At 39.6% G+C, this 15616-nt stretch overlaps 1 protein-coding gene across 3 annotated transcripts in view; it reads left to right on the forward strand.

Annotated features, from left to right (window-relative positions):
* SEMA6C (semaphorin 6C) overlaps nt 1–14776 on the forward strand; it is a 130960-nt gene extending 116184 nt beyond the window's left edge. For 2 of the 3 annotated variants that reach the window (XM_072428611.1, XM_072428612.1), the window contains exons 18-20: nt 688–738; nt 4921–5067; nt 10674–14776. In XM_072428611.1, coding sequence (XP_072284712.1) covers nt 688–738; nt 4921–5067; nt 10674–11917 — 1442 coding nt within the window. In that variant the 3' untranslated portion in view covers nt 11918–14776. The remainder of the gene's footprint in view (nt 1–687; nt 739–4920; nt 5068–10673) is intronic. The other variant, XM_072428613.1, reaches the window with a different exon arrangement.
* The last annotated feature ends 840 nt before the right edge of the window (nt 14777–15616 follow it).

Raw genomic sequence — 15616 nt, forward strand, 5'->3', positions numbered from 1 at the left:
TTAGTTGAGATAAAGTCCCAAGAAAAACCACATTCTTATTTGTTCTTTCCATGAACCAAGTATGGTAAATACATAACAACCCAAGGATATTATCAGCAGAAGATACAATCTTAAATATAACAACCATGAAAGACAAATTGTAATCTAAGTTAGGAGTGTGATAGATTCTGTAACTGTAATGTCTTATGAAGTTGGATCATGAGTTCTGTACATTGGTGGATTGTTCATTACAGTCACCTGACAGTCTATGTGACGGCTCAGGCCTTACCAACTGGGACGACTCAATGTGCAGCCCCACGGTCACAGCTCCCTTATTTGTTCTGAAAATGAACCGTGATACACATGGGTTTCAATTCTTGAAATCTTGTAGTATATTTACATCATGATCTTTTAACCTCTAAGTTCTTAAATGGCTGGGTTTTTTGAAGACCATCATCAGTGTAATTTCTTCAATTCCTGCACCAAAGGGCACCTGGCCATTGGAAGTCAGGAAGTACCCAATAACTTAAACCTGGTTTGGGATTCCAACAGGTATCAGACAGGGGACATAAAGGGTTAGATTTCCTTATTTAAAACATTTATGGTTGGGAATTTTGGCCATATATGGATTTATATATTTTTATAATTACATGTGTAAAATGTCCAGAGGGTCTCCAATGACAGTTTAACCTTCTTGTCTACTTGTAGATCTTGTCACCGCATCCGGGAGCCTAGACAACGATGGAGACTCCGCTTACGGTGAGATTTCTCTATTTTTGCCAACATAAAAAGTCACCCCTCTCCTTCCCATTCTTCACTCCCCTAAAGGTCTCCGCTTCATGTCTCCATTTGTGTGCTATCCAGTTGGTTTAAACCCATTTGTTGTAAAGAGAGAAAGAGAGGGAGAGCATGCCAACCTCAAGCTATGATAGGAATCAACAAGTGGTCTAAGCTTGTCATTGTCCTAATAATGCAAATCTTTCAATAAAGTTTCATTTTTCATGAAGTTGACAGACCGCCAACTGCAGGATGTGTCAATCATAAGGCACCATGCAACTAAATTCTTTAAAAAATTCTAAAGCATCCAATCGGAATTGGTCACGAGAGACCCAAACATACACCAATGGCTCACCAGTTTGGGGCAAATAAAGCCATCAGAACCTCCATCAAGATCTGTCCTTGGCTTAAATATAGCTGGATGATGGAACATGGTCAATGGTTCAGTTTACTAAATAAAAAATAGATATTAAATTAATTTTATTTTTTTTAAAACCCATCACAACATTTTTTGGCATAGAGTTGGGAGGGGAAAGGTGAGGTATCAATGTCGGTTCCTCCAAATTTGTTTGATCCTCATGTCAAGGTTGGACAGGATGTCAGCAAGACAAAAATGGAGGCAATTACTGGAAGAGGAGGAAATTAAGGGTTCCCAAATTAAGGGCTGTCCAAATCTAGAAAAAAAAGTTGAACTTTACCAAATCTACCAAGACTTGTACTAGAAGAAAACTTAGTAGGTTCATCATGTTTATTATTTGGCCAACCAGATTACTAAACGTGTTACCATAGGGTCAATGAATTACCATCAGGATGGGTGCAAGTGAAGTGTAATGCAGGCTATTTAAAGTTTTGCCTGTTCATTACCTCCAAAGTCCATTGCATTTGGCACCACATTTTGGGCTCGTCCCTCCTTTAGAGTTCATAAATATGGCAACCCATCCCAAAATGCTCAGTAGAAATGGCTTGTTCCTAATATCTCCATCAGTTCTCCATTTGACGAACTCCAACATGGTGGGTTGTTGAAGAATAAAAAGACAAATTTATAAATGGTCACCCTTGGTGATGTTGTCCTTCGTATGTTCCTTCTCCTGTTTGAATGCCAAATATGTACCTTGAGGCCCTTACTCCAGTTCTTCAATAAATGGCCAACCTATCTGTGTCCACCTTCTGTTAAAGCCCATCTATCCCTATGGCTGGGCCATAGACATGGCGGCACAATCCACAGCCATCAGATGACCTTGGCTCAGTATTGCCCATGGACAGTAAGAGCTGGAGAGGGCTGGGTTGCACCGTTGGGAGCAAAATTTAGAAGGACGTAGTGGAGGGAACATTTCAAGGACAAGCTATCCTTCCTTTCTAATTCTATTGGTGCTAATAAACCCAACGAGGGTTCCGTCCCTTCCCCAACCCCAAATAACAAAAAAAGTTTTGTCTTCAGTTTTACTCCAACGTGGCTTGGATTATAAGATTAGAAGAATTTTAATTATTCCAAAATTTCGCTCTGTGTTTAGTGAGAAATCCTTTTATTCATAAAGTACTTAAGGCTCTGATATGCCTAATAGGGGACGTGTTCCAGTTTCTCTGCCGCTGTGTGACATTTTCCTTGTCTTCATTACCAACGCCAAGGCTTTAACATTATCAGGCCGCTTCCGCTTGTCCATGTAAATTGACACTCTAAAGAAACCAACGGGTTATGTCAGACGGAGCAATTGTGGAAGCAAGGAAAGAAAAAAAACGTAATTAGGTCATCAGAACTTTATTCTCTGATAAGAAAATCGCCAACGCCTCTTCTAACCTGCGGTGATGGCTGATGGGATTTTCGAAGCTGGAGAAGAATATGGCTCTGGCAGAGGCAGTGGACTGACTGAGCTGCTGAAGAGGATTAGAAGAGATAGTCTATCATTAATTTAACAGCAGGCCCCCATCTTGTGTCTTTAAGGCGACATGATTTAAGCGCGGATTTGTCTCTCCAGAGAAAGGTGTTTGTCAGATGGACAGATTTACTGAAGTGTGAGACATTCAGATAGAAAAAAGCGTTAGCTGCATTACAGGAAATTTACCAAACTGGACAGCTCGCCAACGCCTACGACCTAGAAACAGTTTATGCTGCGAAAAATTCCACCTCTATTGTAAAGCACTTGTGCGAAATAAAAAAAAAAGAATTAAAAAAAGTAAGTGTAAAAAAAAAAAAAACAATCAAAAATTGAAAAAACAAAAACATGTAAGAAATGTAAAAAAAATTGAAAAAAATGTAAGTGTCAAGAAAAACATAAAAACAAAATTGAAAAAAAAAATAAAAACAAAAGATTAAAAAAATGAAAACATAAAAGTAAAAAAAAATCTCTATATATAAATAAATATACATATATATATATATATATATATATATATATATATATATGACAATTCCAAAATTGTTGCAGATGAATTAAAAAAAATAATATTTAATAGTATAGTATTAAATAAAAAATAATATTTATATATTAAAAAGGTTATTACTGTATATAGAAGTATATTTAAATTTTTTACCTATATATTTATTTGTTTAAAAAATCTAAAAATAAAAAAAATAAAAGTAAAAAAATAAATATATAAAATACATTTGAAAAATGTAAAAATGTCATATACAAAAAATATTAAATATATAAATATAAAAAATATAAAAACAATACAAATTTTTATATTTATTTTACTATATTATATTTTTTAAATATTTTTATGTATTGATTTTATTTATATTATTTTATAATAATTTCAATATTCAGAATTTAGATTTTAAATACGTTTTAGATGATTGTAGCAAAAGTTTTGTAAAAGTTTTTTTGTGCAATAATGTAATGAGGATTTTAAAATTTAAATGTGTCGCAGAGGGGATCCCATTGTGAAGAGAACTCTTAACATACACATTTTTAGTTTAAAATAAAATTTGTGTAAGGCTTTTGGAGTAGAGAGAAGGAGAAGGCCATACTTATTACGGCAAGCTCATCACCTTTCTAAAACATTGGTCGCATGATGAAGAAATCATTATTTCGCATCTCTCCATGACTCTGATCATGTACAGATATAAGTGAATCTATAAAGAAGAATATGTGCTGGCAATATCTAGCTCTTGAATTGGTGCCATCCATTGGTAGCTTCAGCACCCCCTACACAAGACCCAATGCCAAATTCAGCCTAATTCTGCCACCTGCTGGCAAAGCCATCTTACTGCAAGGACATACTCGGCCATCCACTGCCGTGTGCAGCAGCTCGGTGGTGAATATTTTAACATATCCAATGCTTTTAATCACGGATAAATTAATTGAACAGAAAATGGCATGTTGTATAAAACTTTCATCCTACTCAATTTTTTCAAATGGTAAGGATAATATTTCACTAAAGTTAATGAGAGGCAATTTAGGCAGCAGCTTGTTTTGAATAACTAATTCCAAACTCCTAGCAGATCTACCAACAAAAATAAATTCAGTTACTTTTCCATTAAAATAAATTTTGCAACCAGTTCAATTATCATTTGACGTTCCATCAGCCTTTTATAATTCGCCCATGTAATTTAAGGTAAACTAGAAAAGAGAAGGGCAACAGCACGAGCCAATCAGGGGTGCTGCAGTGCGCATGTGCTTTTGAGGAACAAGCAGAGAACGGTGATTGAGCAGAAGGGTGACTAATTTGTGCACTGCTGCTCCTTCACTGTCCAATCGTAGGCTGGGGGAGGGGAAGTGACCAGAAATTATTTCTCAGTCCACTGTACAGAAAAGTCTGGTCACTATCCTGGCTGTGCTGTAAATCTGAAGACTTGATAAACAGAATTACACATTTTTAAGCTGATAAAACATATTTGAAAGTTACATTGAAAGCTGGTGTCTGATTGGCTAATAAGGTCCTGATGATGAAGTGTAGTGCCATGATTGGTGCAATGGGCATCAGACTTATTGAAATAAAGAATTAGAAATTAGTTTCCTCTTACGCTGGGTTACGAAGCTCCATCCGCATCTATCCACAGTAAATGGTGTATTGTAACTATCATATTGAACAACCCCCCTTTTTCCTCCCACTTGCCCCATCCCTTTCTTCCCCTCCCCAATATTCGCACATCGTTCCGCTATTGTCGATGCTGTTGCCTTTTGCTTATGTTTCATGATGTTTTATTTGTCGCTGGTAATGCAGGGAAAGTCCCGCCCAGCGGTGACATCACCATGTCCAATGTTGCCTCCCTTGGGGATGTGACTCTCCCAGGCGGGCGCGGCTACCCCCCGCCAGGTGTGACTTCAGACGGTTACCACCTTTCTGCCTGGCACACTCTTAGAACCCAGGGTAAGAGGGGAATTCTTTCTTATGCGATCCTAGGCTCTCTCTCTCTACGTAGTTGAATTAACTCGAAATATCTAGACGCTCCAGGTCAGTCCTGTTGCTGGCTAACACCCGCTGGGCCTCGTATCCCCTTCCATCTTTCCTCTCGCCCATTTTTCATGCAAGTTTTACCAGCTTCGTCTGTTCTGTGTGCTGATTAGATGTCCCTGGCTGCTGGTGGGCCACCGTGCATGGGCCGTGCATGAAACCGCGCTGAACTCATTAGCTGTGATAATTGTGTTTGTGTTTAGACTTGTCTGCCTAATTCATCTCCTTTTCCTGGAAGACATCACATGAAAAAGGCGCTAATGAATTATAACAGCACATATGTGAGGGTGGGATGTGAAAGTTAAGGGTTTTATTTTTCATATGCAGTATTTAAACCTATGTCAACCTATGTATATGTATAAAGTGCAAATGAAGTATTGAGCTAACAAATGGTGGTAGTACGTTGGGTAAAGGTCATGAAAACAAATTGCCCATTGATGTGCTGACAGAGTAAAAAATCTATATCATCTCCAATGAGGTCAATTTGTAAGCTCATTCAGTATTGCTGAGAACAAGTCCAACAAATAATGGAGAAGCTCATCTATATGGCAGACATATGGCCTCCTCTCCAATCGATGGAGATCAGGTGTTTCCAATGAAGGGTTCTGTGAATACATTGTAGACATTTGTGCTCTTCCAACCTTGTGGTATCAGCTTGGAGTAAACTCTGTACTGAGTAGACTCTGTTTGACTAGTTTGGTGTAGGTGAACTTGAGTAGAGCCCTTAAGTTAACCCTACTGGGCATATTTGGGCCAACTGTAAGCCAGGTCTTCTTATCCAATGTCAGCCCCTGACCTCACTAATGCTGCTTGAGTTGAATGGGCTCAAATTCTGAGAGACACCCTTTAAAATTTAATGGAAACCTTTCTGAGAACCAACAAAGGCCATTATAGCTCACAAGGCATCCAACTCCAGGTCAATCCAAAGATCTGGAATGGAATGTTTACCAAGCTCATACAAGGGTGGTGGGTTTGCCCAATTGGCCATACAGCGCAAATATAATATCCATGGAGGTAATTTAGTTAGCTGGCTCACTGGCTCCAAAAACACATAGTTTGACCATGGGGACTTGAGTAGGGCCCTGAATTCAACCCTACTAGCCCATTTGGGCCAATCGTAAGCAAGGTCTTCACTTCCAATGTCAGTAACTGACCTCACAAATGCTATTTGAGCTTAATGGGCAGACACAAATTTCATTGAAACCTTTCTGAGAACCACCAATGGCTATTAAAGCGGCACATGAGAGCCAACTCCATATCAATGTAGATTGTTCTGGAACAAAATATCCACCAAGGTCATACAGGTGCGATAGGCACCTAACCTATGGCCAATGGACCAGAAAGCTCATATATGACATCCATGGGGGTAATTCGGTTATCTGGCTCAGTGCTGGTAAGCCAGTCAGCTCCAAAAAGACATGTTTTGATCAGTTTGTCATAGAGGGGTCCTGATTTTAACCCTACTGAGCACCTATGGGATGATTCTAAGCCAAGTCTTCTAATACAACATCAGAACCTGACCTCACAAATGCTATTTGAGTTGGATTGGCACAAATTCCCACAGACACCCTCCAAAAATTCACAGAAAGCCTTCTCAGAACCGATGAAGGCTACTATAGCTCACGTTGGAGCCAACTCCATGTCAATGGCCATGTGTCCAACAAACTCATAGAGATGTGGTGGGCATCGCCCCTATGGCCAGTTTATATAATATATTATATATAATAACAACAAAGGTAATTTGGTTAGCTGGCGCAATACTGATAATAACAGATCCAACATTTAATTAGAAAGTAACAATTCATTAGCAAACAGATTGGCTCCATTCCATTGAACAGTTGTTCAGTCTCTCTGTACGTTAAATGCCATTGATTCTTAGTAAATCCATAGGCTCTGTTCTCATAAATAATGAAGGAAAATTTACTGCTCGTGAGTCGTATCCATCCAAGTAATCCAACAGTTGAGTAATTGGCTGCTAACCTACTTATGTAGATGCTTTATATGCAACAGGAATAAATACAAAAAATTGTGAATTTAGCTCATAATAACCATAGTCGTGTGTACCATATTGGGCATCAGAATAAAAGGGGTCAACACCAAAATGACCACGCCTATATATTTCCTTAACTTGCTGACATCTTCTGAAGATAAATTAACCATGTCATGGCATACCACGTCAATGTACTCCCTACTTTTTAAAAAAGTTAGCCCAATTTTGCATTCTGTTGATGCGTCACCGACAGAAAAATCATTCTATGTACCCAAAACTAAGAAAGTATTCAGCAGACTCTTAAAGACAACTGTTAGGGGGGATTGCTGTTTCCATCTAGTTATTTTAGACCAATCATCCGTGTGTCTGTTCTTTAATAGCGTATTTTAAAAAGGTAAAAATCTGGCATGAAAATACAAAAAAGAAAAACAAATTTTTGAGTTATCGCCACCCACGGCCCTTCTGCAGCAGCAAAATAAATATAATCAAAGTCTATTTACACCGGCACTAGGGATGCACTCAACTCTTAAAAACTCGATTTCTGACACACAGAAAAACATCAATCTCCTTCAATGTGACAGGCCCCGTATTTTTAACTTCTAAAAATAATTATCTCGCCTAGTGTATTCACGAAAACACAGCCCAAGCTGGCATTCAGCGGGTTACAATAATTGATTAGAGCCAGGATACAGAGAAAATGCCATTTCCCCAGCACTCTCCAAAGAGGAAATTGTTCAAAGGATAGAACGCTTTTTGAAAAAAAAAAAGCCTTGGAGCCTTCATTGTAAGTGCGCGTGTGTAATTATAATAGTCTTATATTAGTTTATGTGATTGCCGTACCTGCTGTCCCATCTTTGAAGCGAATAGCTCATTACCTCTCTGCAGCTGAGCACACTCCGGTTTGATTGGCTCTTGCCTTTCACTGCATTAACGGCGCACGGTTCTCAAATGAATCTTCACTGGGTTGAATTAAGTTGTCTGAGGCCCTCGGCTAGGCGGCCTTCGGGGAGAAAGGCCGCTCACATTAGCTAACATCAGAAACCCCGCGAGGGACTGAAGTCACCGCTCATATTCGAGAGGAAGGCTTGCCGGGGGTTGAAGTCTCATTTCTTTTCAAATATTCCTCTGTTCTTTTGGAAATGCTAATTTGTCAGCTAGGATATTCCGAGTCTGTGGCCTTTATTAGACAAAACCAGGAAAAAAAATGTCACAGCTTCTCAAAGTCACCTATCGGGACACTGAGATGATATGGAGGAGCCGCTCAATAGCTTATTAAAGTGGTTGAGTTAATAAATTTAAACCTTTTTTAAAAAGAGAACTTTTTATGCGTTGGGTTTTTTTGCTGATTAATTTATTCTACATGTTAGCTAAAGGTTAGATCCACCCAATACTTTAAGTATATCCAAGGTAAAACTTTTTGAGATGTTGATAGAGTAAGAAAGTGTTGAATTTTCCATTAGGTTTCCATTGCTTTCAGTGTTCCCGTTGGAGAGATTTACACACAGGCTAAAGAAAGTCCAGAAACTTACAGCAAAATAATACCTTGCTTCTTATTCTATCCCCAGGACAGGAGAATACACTCAAACTGATACAAAAAGGGGGTTTGATTATTTTTTAGCAATCCTTTGGCTGTATACGACTTGAAGTTTTGGGTTTGTCTCAAAGACAAATTACCCAATGGCTTGCTAGGTATCTCAATGACTCCAATTGAAAGCTTTTTACTACTCACCAATGGGATTTGAGTTTGGCTAACCAACCCTAGAGCTTAGGTTGTAGATTAGAGTCAAGGCCCTTCTGCTTGGATATCTTCAAAAGAATAATAAATCTAATAAAGGCTGAAGGTTGCCAATGTCAGGCCTAAATCATGTATTATAATATGGCCTGTGGACTCAATGGAAGTCACCAAGATCACATAGTTACTATCACTGACATGACTAGGTTTGTAGATTTTGTAGGTCAAATTAGTTTCTGACTTTGACTTCAATGAAATTTGTTTGGCTACCAACCAACCTGAACAGTGGGGTCAATTTGGGCAGGCTGTGAGCAAACTGAATGGAGGGAAATTCGACCAACCTTGGACATTAGGTTGTGGTAAGATCTTCTCTGAGATCCAAGTAGAAGGACCTTGACTCTTATCTACAACCTAAAGTCTAGGGTTAGACAAATTCGACTCCATTTGGTTTGCTGACAACTAGCCAAAATTTACTCCCAATGTTCAGGGTGATTAGTAACCAAATTTAAATCCTATTGAAGTTAATAACAGAAGCGAATTTCAACCCAGTTAGACCAGCAATGGTAACTATATGTATAATATCTTTGTTGGCTTCCATTGGCCATAGGCCATGATATTATAGGTATTTTAGGTCTGAAATTGGCAACCTTCACAGTATTTTAGCATCTTTAAGACAACTGGAAAGCCTTGATTTATTGGACGATGGTTCAAGAGGGCGCATAGACCTATATGGTAGTTCAAATTATTGGTGATTTGTATCTTCATTTCCAAATGGATGGAGCTGTGCTTTTCAAATCAGACATTGGGACACATTCTGGCAATCCTTCAACATCCCATTTTCAGGTTATTGTTCAGGTGGTCAACGTGTTGAAGTTTGAGCATTAAGTAAAATGACTTAGCAGATCAATATATTTAATAATTGTCAAGAAGATACAAGCAGCAGAGTTTCCAATTGGCTAGTTGGGTGTTTTATCGACCATAGAGGATATTGGTCCTTTGTTCCTTGGTGGTTTTTGATAACTTAATTCAGTTGTTAAGTACTTTGTACTTGCTGTTCATCATTCTAGCTCAAATGGGTGGCCATGCTGAAAACTAAGGTTTTTCTGAGGAACCCAAAAAATGGAACCTCTACTTGAGACAGATTGTCATTCATTATGATTCCATTCAGGGCAGTGCTGGAAGCACACATGAAGTTTTCCATTACACAATGAAAAGCTCCTGTGCAAAACACACACACAGAGATCAAAATGTTTTTCAGTTTAGAGAATGGTAACGAGTAAACAAAATGGCGGCCTGTACTGTGTGTAGGTGGCAGACAGGCTGTGTTCTCTCGTTCCCATGTCTTCTCTCTATTCTCAAGTTTGAGCTGCATTCTCCAGAGAATAAAATGAACACTTATTTTTATACTAAACAAACTCTAAACCCCCCAATCTTTCTTAGTAAACAATATAAAATTGTGCCAGGAATTTGGGAACAAATGCTTAGCTCCTGCGCCAAGGGAAAATACATTTCTGGCAGCTTTTTTAAAAAATGTACTCAAGGGAAGGAAGACAGGATTCCCAAAATCTTTCAGTAAATGGATTGTGTTGTCACGCTCATCTAGGCACCAGGGACAGAAATTTAGTTTTAGTGAAAGGGCCACCTTAAGGAGGAACCAGAGGATATTAATGAATGATGGGTCAATAACAATTTACATGATACACATTTTGTTATACATGTTTAGTATATATTTAGAAATATAAGGATACATATATATATATTATTGATATTTTAACCTTGTTTTACTGTTTTATTCCAAAGGTGTCCGCCAGGAGGCTGCAGGAAAAGAGTCCACCAAGACAGTTCATTTCACGTTCCTCATCGGGTGTGTCTTCGTAGCCTTTGTTATAGGCGCCATCTTTTCAGGCCTTTTTGTGTCCTGTTACTGCAATCACATGTTTCAGAAAAACAAGCACCTCAGTAAGGATCCAGAATCTAATCTACAACGACCTCTATCCTTGAGGAGCCTGGCAAAGATGAATGGACTTTTAGACACCCAGTCAAAGGAAGGAATGGAAGCAACCTCGCCGAAGCTCTACACAACCCTACTGCATGGAGACAAAGAACAGCAAGGTGAAACAACCAAAGCTGGATCAAAAGACCTTCCTGAACTATCTGGACTCCCCACCCCAGAATCTACTCCTGAATTGCCTATGAAGAATCTGAAAGCCTTCAAGAACCAATGGGAAAGAAATCAGAACTGTAATAACGCCAAAGAAATCCAAAGCAAAAGCCCAGTTTTCCATTTTCCTGTTTCCAATTCCCAGGTCTTTCAGTTTCCTAGCACAGTTGCCCTCCCAAGCGGCATGCACGGGTATGATCAGCCTCTTTCTAGCTATGCAGACGATAAGAAGATACCCAATTCCGAAAGGGCTTTGATTCGTCATTCACAATGCTATCTTCCCAAAGGGGTTGAGGTGACAACTCTAGATGAACTTCTAAAACATCTACCAGAAGGTGGAGGCTCACCGAGAAAAATATCTGGCATGATGGCTATTAGTCCTCAAGCTGTCAGCCCCCATTCACCCATGTCATTCATGAACAGAGTTCAGCCACAAATTCCTGACACGGAAAACGCACCTTATTACAGCTCCTCAACTCTTCCAAGAGACAGCCTGCCCAGAAGATTGGACATCCCACCAGATGTCAATCCTCAATCTTGTGTGGAGAAACAGTCAAGGCATCCTTCTCATAGACATTCTTTATCCTCTGGACACAAACTAATGAACATAGGTCCAGGACCGCTGATTTCTAGACAACATAGTCTGGGTCAGGGACCCAGACAACATCCTCCACCGCTTCTCACAAGGATGCATTCAACAGGCACCCCGGTGCCAATGGAAAGCCACAATCTCTATCTTTCCCGCCAGCATAGCTACACAGAGCAAACTCCAATGCAAAGGGGTATGGTAAAAAGGACCTTGTCCTTGAGACCAGAAGTATCATCTGCCCCCGTGTTCCTCCCATCATCCCCCATAAAGGATGGAAACCAGTTTCAGTATTAAGACACATGTTTGGCTGCCCTACCAACCAAAGGACACTTGAGACAACTTTAAACTCAGTTGACAAAAAAAATGTGAAAAATGATGCTGTGAACTTTGCCTTGGTGTTCTGAAACTTCTTTGATCGCAACAACATAGAAATGAAATCTACTGTCAAGTCATCTCCAGCAATTATGAGTGTTGCGTGAAAGAACTAGAGTGTGTTGGGAAACAATGAACAAAGCTATGCCACCAACACCTTTTTTTTTTAAACTGCCTTGTTATTCTGTGGTAAAGAACCTGTGGAAAGCATTTCGAGGACAGATGATTTTAAAGTATTCTACCTAACGTTGAAAGCCTTTACTGGGAGCAGATGTCCTTCAAATAACGACGTCCAATGGCCTGCAGTCCACTATGTGCCCGGATACTGAAAAGTTGGCCCCATTTTCTGGTAGGTGGGCAGAGCTTACTGAGGAATATAGGTGGAGTAAAATCATAGGTTATGCCTAAAAATTGGATCGCTCCAATGGACTAACCTATGTCCCTGAGCCTAAGCAGACCACAAATGAAGAAACGTGAAAGTGGCTCCCATAATGGCAAACTTGGTTGACATGAATGGATACCTCAAGAGGAATAGATCAAATGTAAATTAATTTATATATACATCTATGTATATATAGAAAGATATATATATATTTCACAATCTAACTCCATATAAAAGGAGGTGAATTTACCCTACCGTGTAGGGGCAAGAAACTAACTTCTATATTATTAATTCTGAAATGTAAAGACTGAAAAAAAGATGAAGAAATAATTGAATGATGGTGCCTGAGCTAATATAACCTTGTGACCCATCCAATCATGTGTAGGTAACAAAGACAGACCGCAGCACCATCATTTTCTCACCACATCAGTATCACAGCAAGCTGACCCATACTGGCTGTTCTTCGCTGGTGACCGGCTATAACATTCTACGAGATAAAGGTGACTTGTAACAGCCAACCTATAAGCACTGTGTGCTTAAAGTGAATGGGGTTGACTCTTTTTTTTCCTCGTTTGAAACATGAAAGGTTGGATGGAGTTGTCCAAGCTGGAGACACTGTTGGCCTTGTGGCTTTGCCCCCATTTTGAATCCAATTAGCTCAATGAATAGTCTGTGTACATGTGTGCCTTATTTCAACCTAGTATTATGAACAGTGAGATTGTAGCAACACGAGTCTGTGATTATTTTTTGTCACTGAGGGGGTTCTGATTTTGCAACGGTGCTTTTTATCTTGTGGAGCATCTCAGATTTCCACATGTGTACACTGTTGAGATTTTTTTCAGATTGTATCGGGCAAACTGAGGACATTGGGTGCCTTGGATTATTTTGTTTACCCTTCTTTGCTTTGGCTTGCTTTCCTGCTTCTTTAAAAAAAGACCGAACCATCCCCAAGATTGTACATCCACATCTTACTAGCCAACACTAGTACCCAAAAGTATACATGTATACACTGTATGCCTCCTTTACTTTTACACTGCAACCATTTGCCATAAATTTATGTAAGTAACTGGATGGAGTCATCAAACGATGATGTATATTAGAGCTATCAATTCAGTTTTGACCGCCATACCTCCTTTAAAAATCCAAAAAAGGTAATATATGATTTCTAGGATGAACACCTACCTACTATATGGTCAAATGTATTGTATGTGGATCCCCCTTCATATTATAGAGTTCATGTGTTTCCTTTGGTATACAAAGACATTAGCAACAATTGTGCACCATAAAGACATAGCTTGACCATGGTGTGGAGGAACTCAAGTGTCCTGCACAAAGCCCTGAACTCAACCCTACTGAACACGTTTGGGTGGACTTAGAAAGCCAATGGTGAACCAGGCTCGACTGATCATGAGCCAGGGTTTTTGCCCCATAAAGACAAAGTTTGACCATGGTGTGGAGGAAGTTGAGTGTCCTGCACCAAGCCCTGAACATAACCCTACTGAACACCTTTCGGTTGAATTTGAACCCCAATGACGAGCAAGGTCTGACTGAGTATGAGCCAGGGATTCCTGTCCCACATCATTTTTTTGGAAAGTTCCACACCCTCCAACACTTTGTTTGCCCACTAGAGTTTAGGCTGTTTTAGCCACTAATGACGGCCAACTCCATATTATTTGCCCCTGGTTTTAGAATGGGCATGTAGGTGTGGTGGTTGGGTGTCCAAAATCATTTGATCATATAGTGTACTTTCATTTGCATACACACTTTGTTTTTGTACACACAAAGCCTAATGACGTGCTAGTGTTATTTTTTTTTAAATGGCGCCATGAGCAATCCAAATTTAATCTTGCATAGATGCCCCAAAAGGGAGGTTTTCTCTTGGATCCACTCCAATCGGTGTAGGCCCCAGCAGACATAGGTTATCATCTCTCTCTGGAGGGATACGTCCCTTAGTTGATCAGTGATCACCTTGGAAGTTGGAACACCTCCTGTCCAAAGAAAAAGCCTCACCCTAAAGCCAAGCTACCAATCCTTACTGTCCAACAATGTACACCTAAAACCCCATTTGTAACAGATCCACAGTAAGCAAAAAAATATATAAACACATGAGCATATGTGATTTTGTTACCTATTTGGATTACATTTTAGTTAGCAGACTATGAGCACCCAATACAACATGTAAAGTTGCATACCATGAAAATAGTACACAGGATCCCGACTTCCAGAACTGTACCCTCATTTTCTCTCATTAAAAGTGCACCCCCACCTCCCCTCTCTGAGCCCACAGGCTGTGCTGCTCACCTGTGTAAGGATCGGCATCATCTGCATTTTTATAAAGACATTGAATGTACAATTTGTAACAAAAAATTCAAAAATAAAGATGAAATAAAAATTTTAAATTGTCTCGTGTGGATCTACGTATTACTCTTGCAAGCAGTGGTATATCTCAATTCTGTATGTTGCTGGGTCAAATGTTTTTATTATAAAGGGACTACAACTACCAATGGCAGGCAGCGTCTGTAGTACCAGGAGGTGACCGTAAAGACTTATGAAGACAAACAAACAAATATTTTACCCACCTTGAGAAATAATAATCAGAATGGGGATACCAATGCCGAAAACCACGTGGACCAACCATCCGTAGTTCCTCATATATGGACAGGGTAAACGGTATGGACATTTTTGACTTTTCTTGTAAAAGTTGAATTTGACCAACTTTTTTGTTGACACAGAATGCCTGTCATTTAGGGCCCACAGTCTGTTGCCCCCATTCTGAATGTCCACCGTGACGTCTGATGTCTGTACACTTTAACATGGGTTTGGCAAAGGCAGGTAATTTGATTAAAATGAGCCACCAACGCATTGCAACTTTTATTATATTACAGCATCCAAGAACATAAGGAAAGTTGGTTATGTTGGGGTTCAATGTCCATTGGCATCTACTAAACGAATAGTACCACACCACAGCTTACTGAGTATGTGCATAGGTGTAAAGCCAACCTCTAAATCCAAGAAGAACACCATGGAGGAGCGGTCCCCAACCAGGAACCCTCCAGAGGTTCCTAGAGGTTTTTTGGATGGTGGCAGATTGACTGTCCACCTACACCTTGCACCAATGTCAGCGGTCCAATTTTTCACTGATATTCAATGTAAGGGTCCTCTTATACACTGACCATCAAGGTAAGGGGGGACTTCTTTCACTTACCCCAATTAGGCTGGGAAACATCTCCACTGTCCAC

The sequence above is a fragment of the Pyxicephalus adspersus genome, chromosome 12, assembly GCF_032062135.1.
Source record: "Pyxicephalus adspersus chromosome 12, UCB_Pads_2.0, whole genome shotgun sequence".
Taxonomy (NCBI): Eukaryota; Metazoa; Chordata; class Amphibia; order Anura; family Pyxicephalidae; genus Pyxicephalus; species Pyxicephalus adspersus.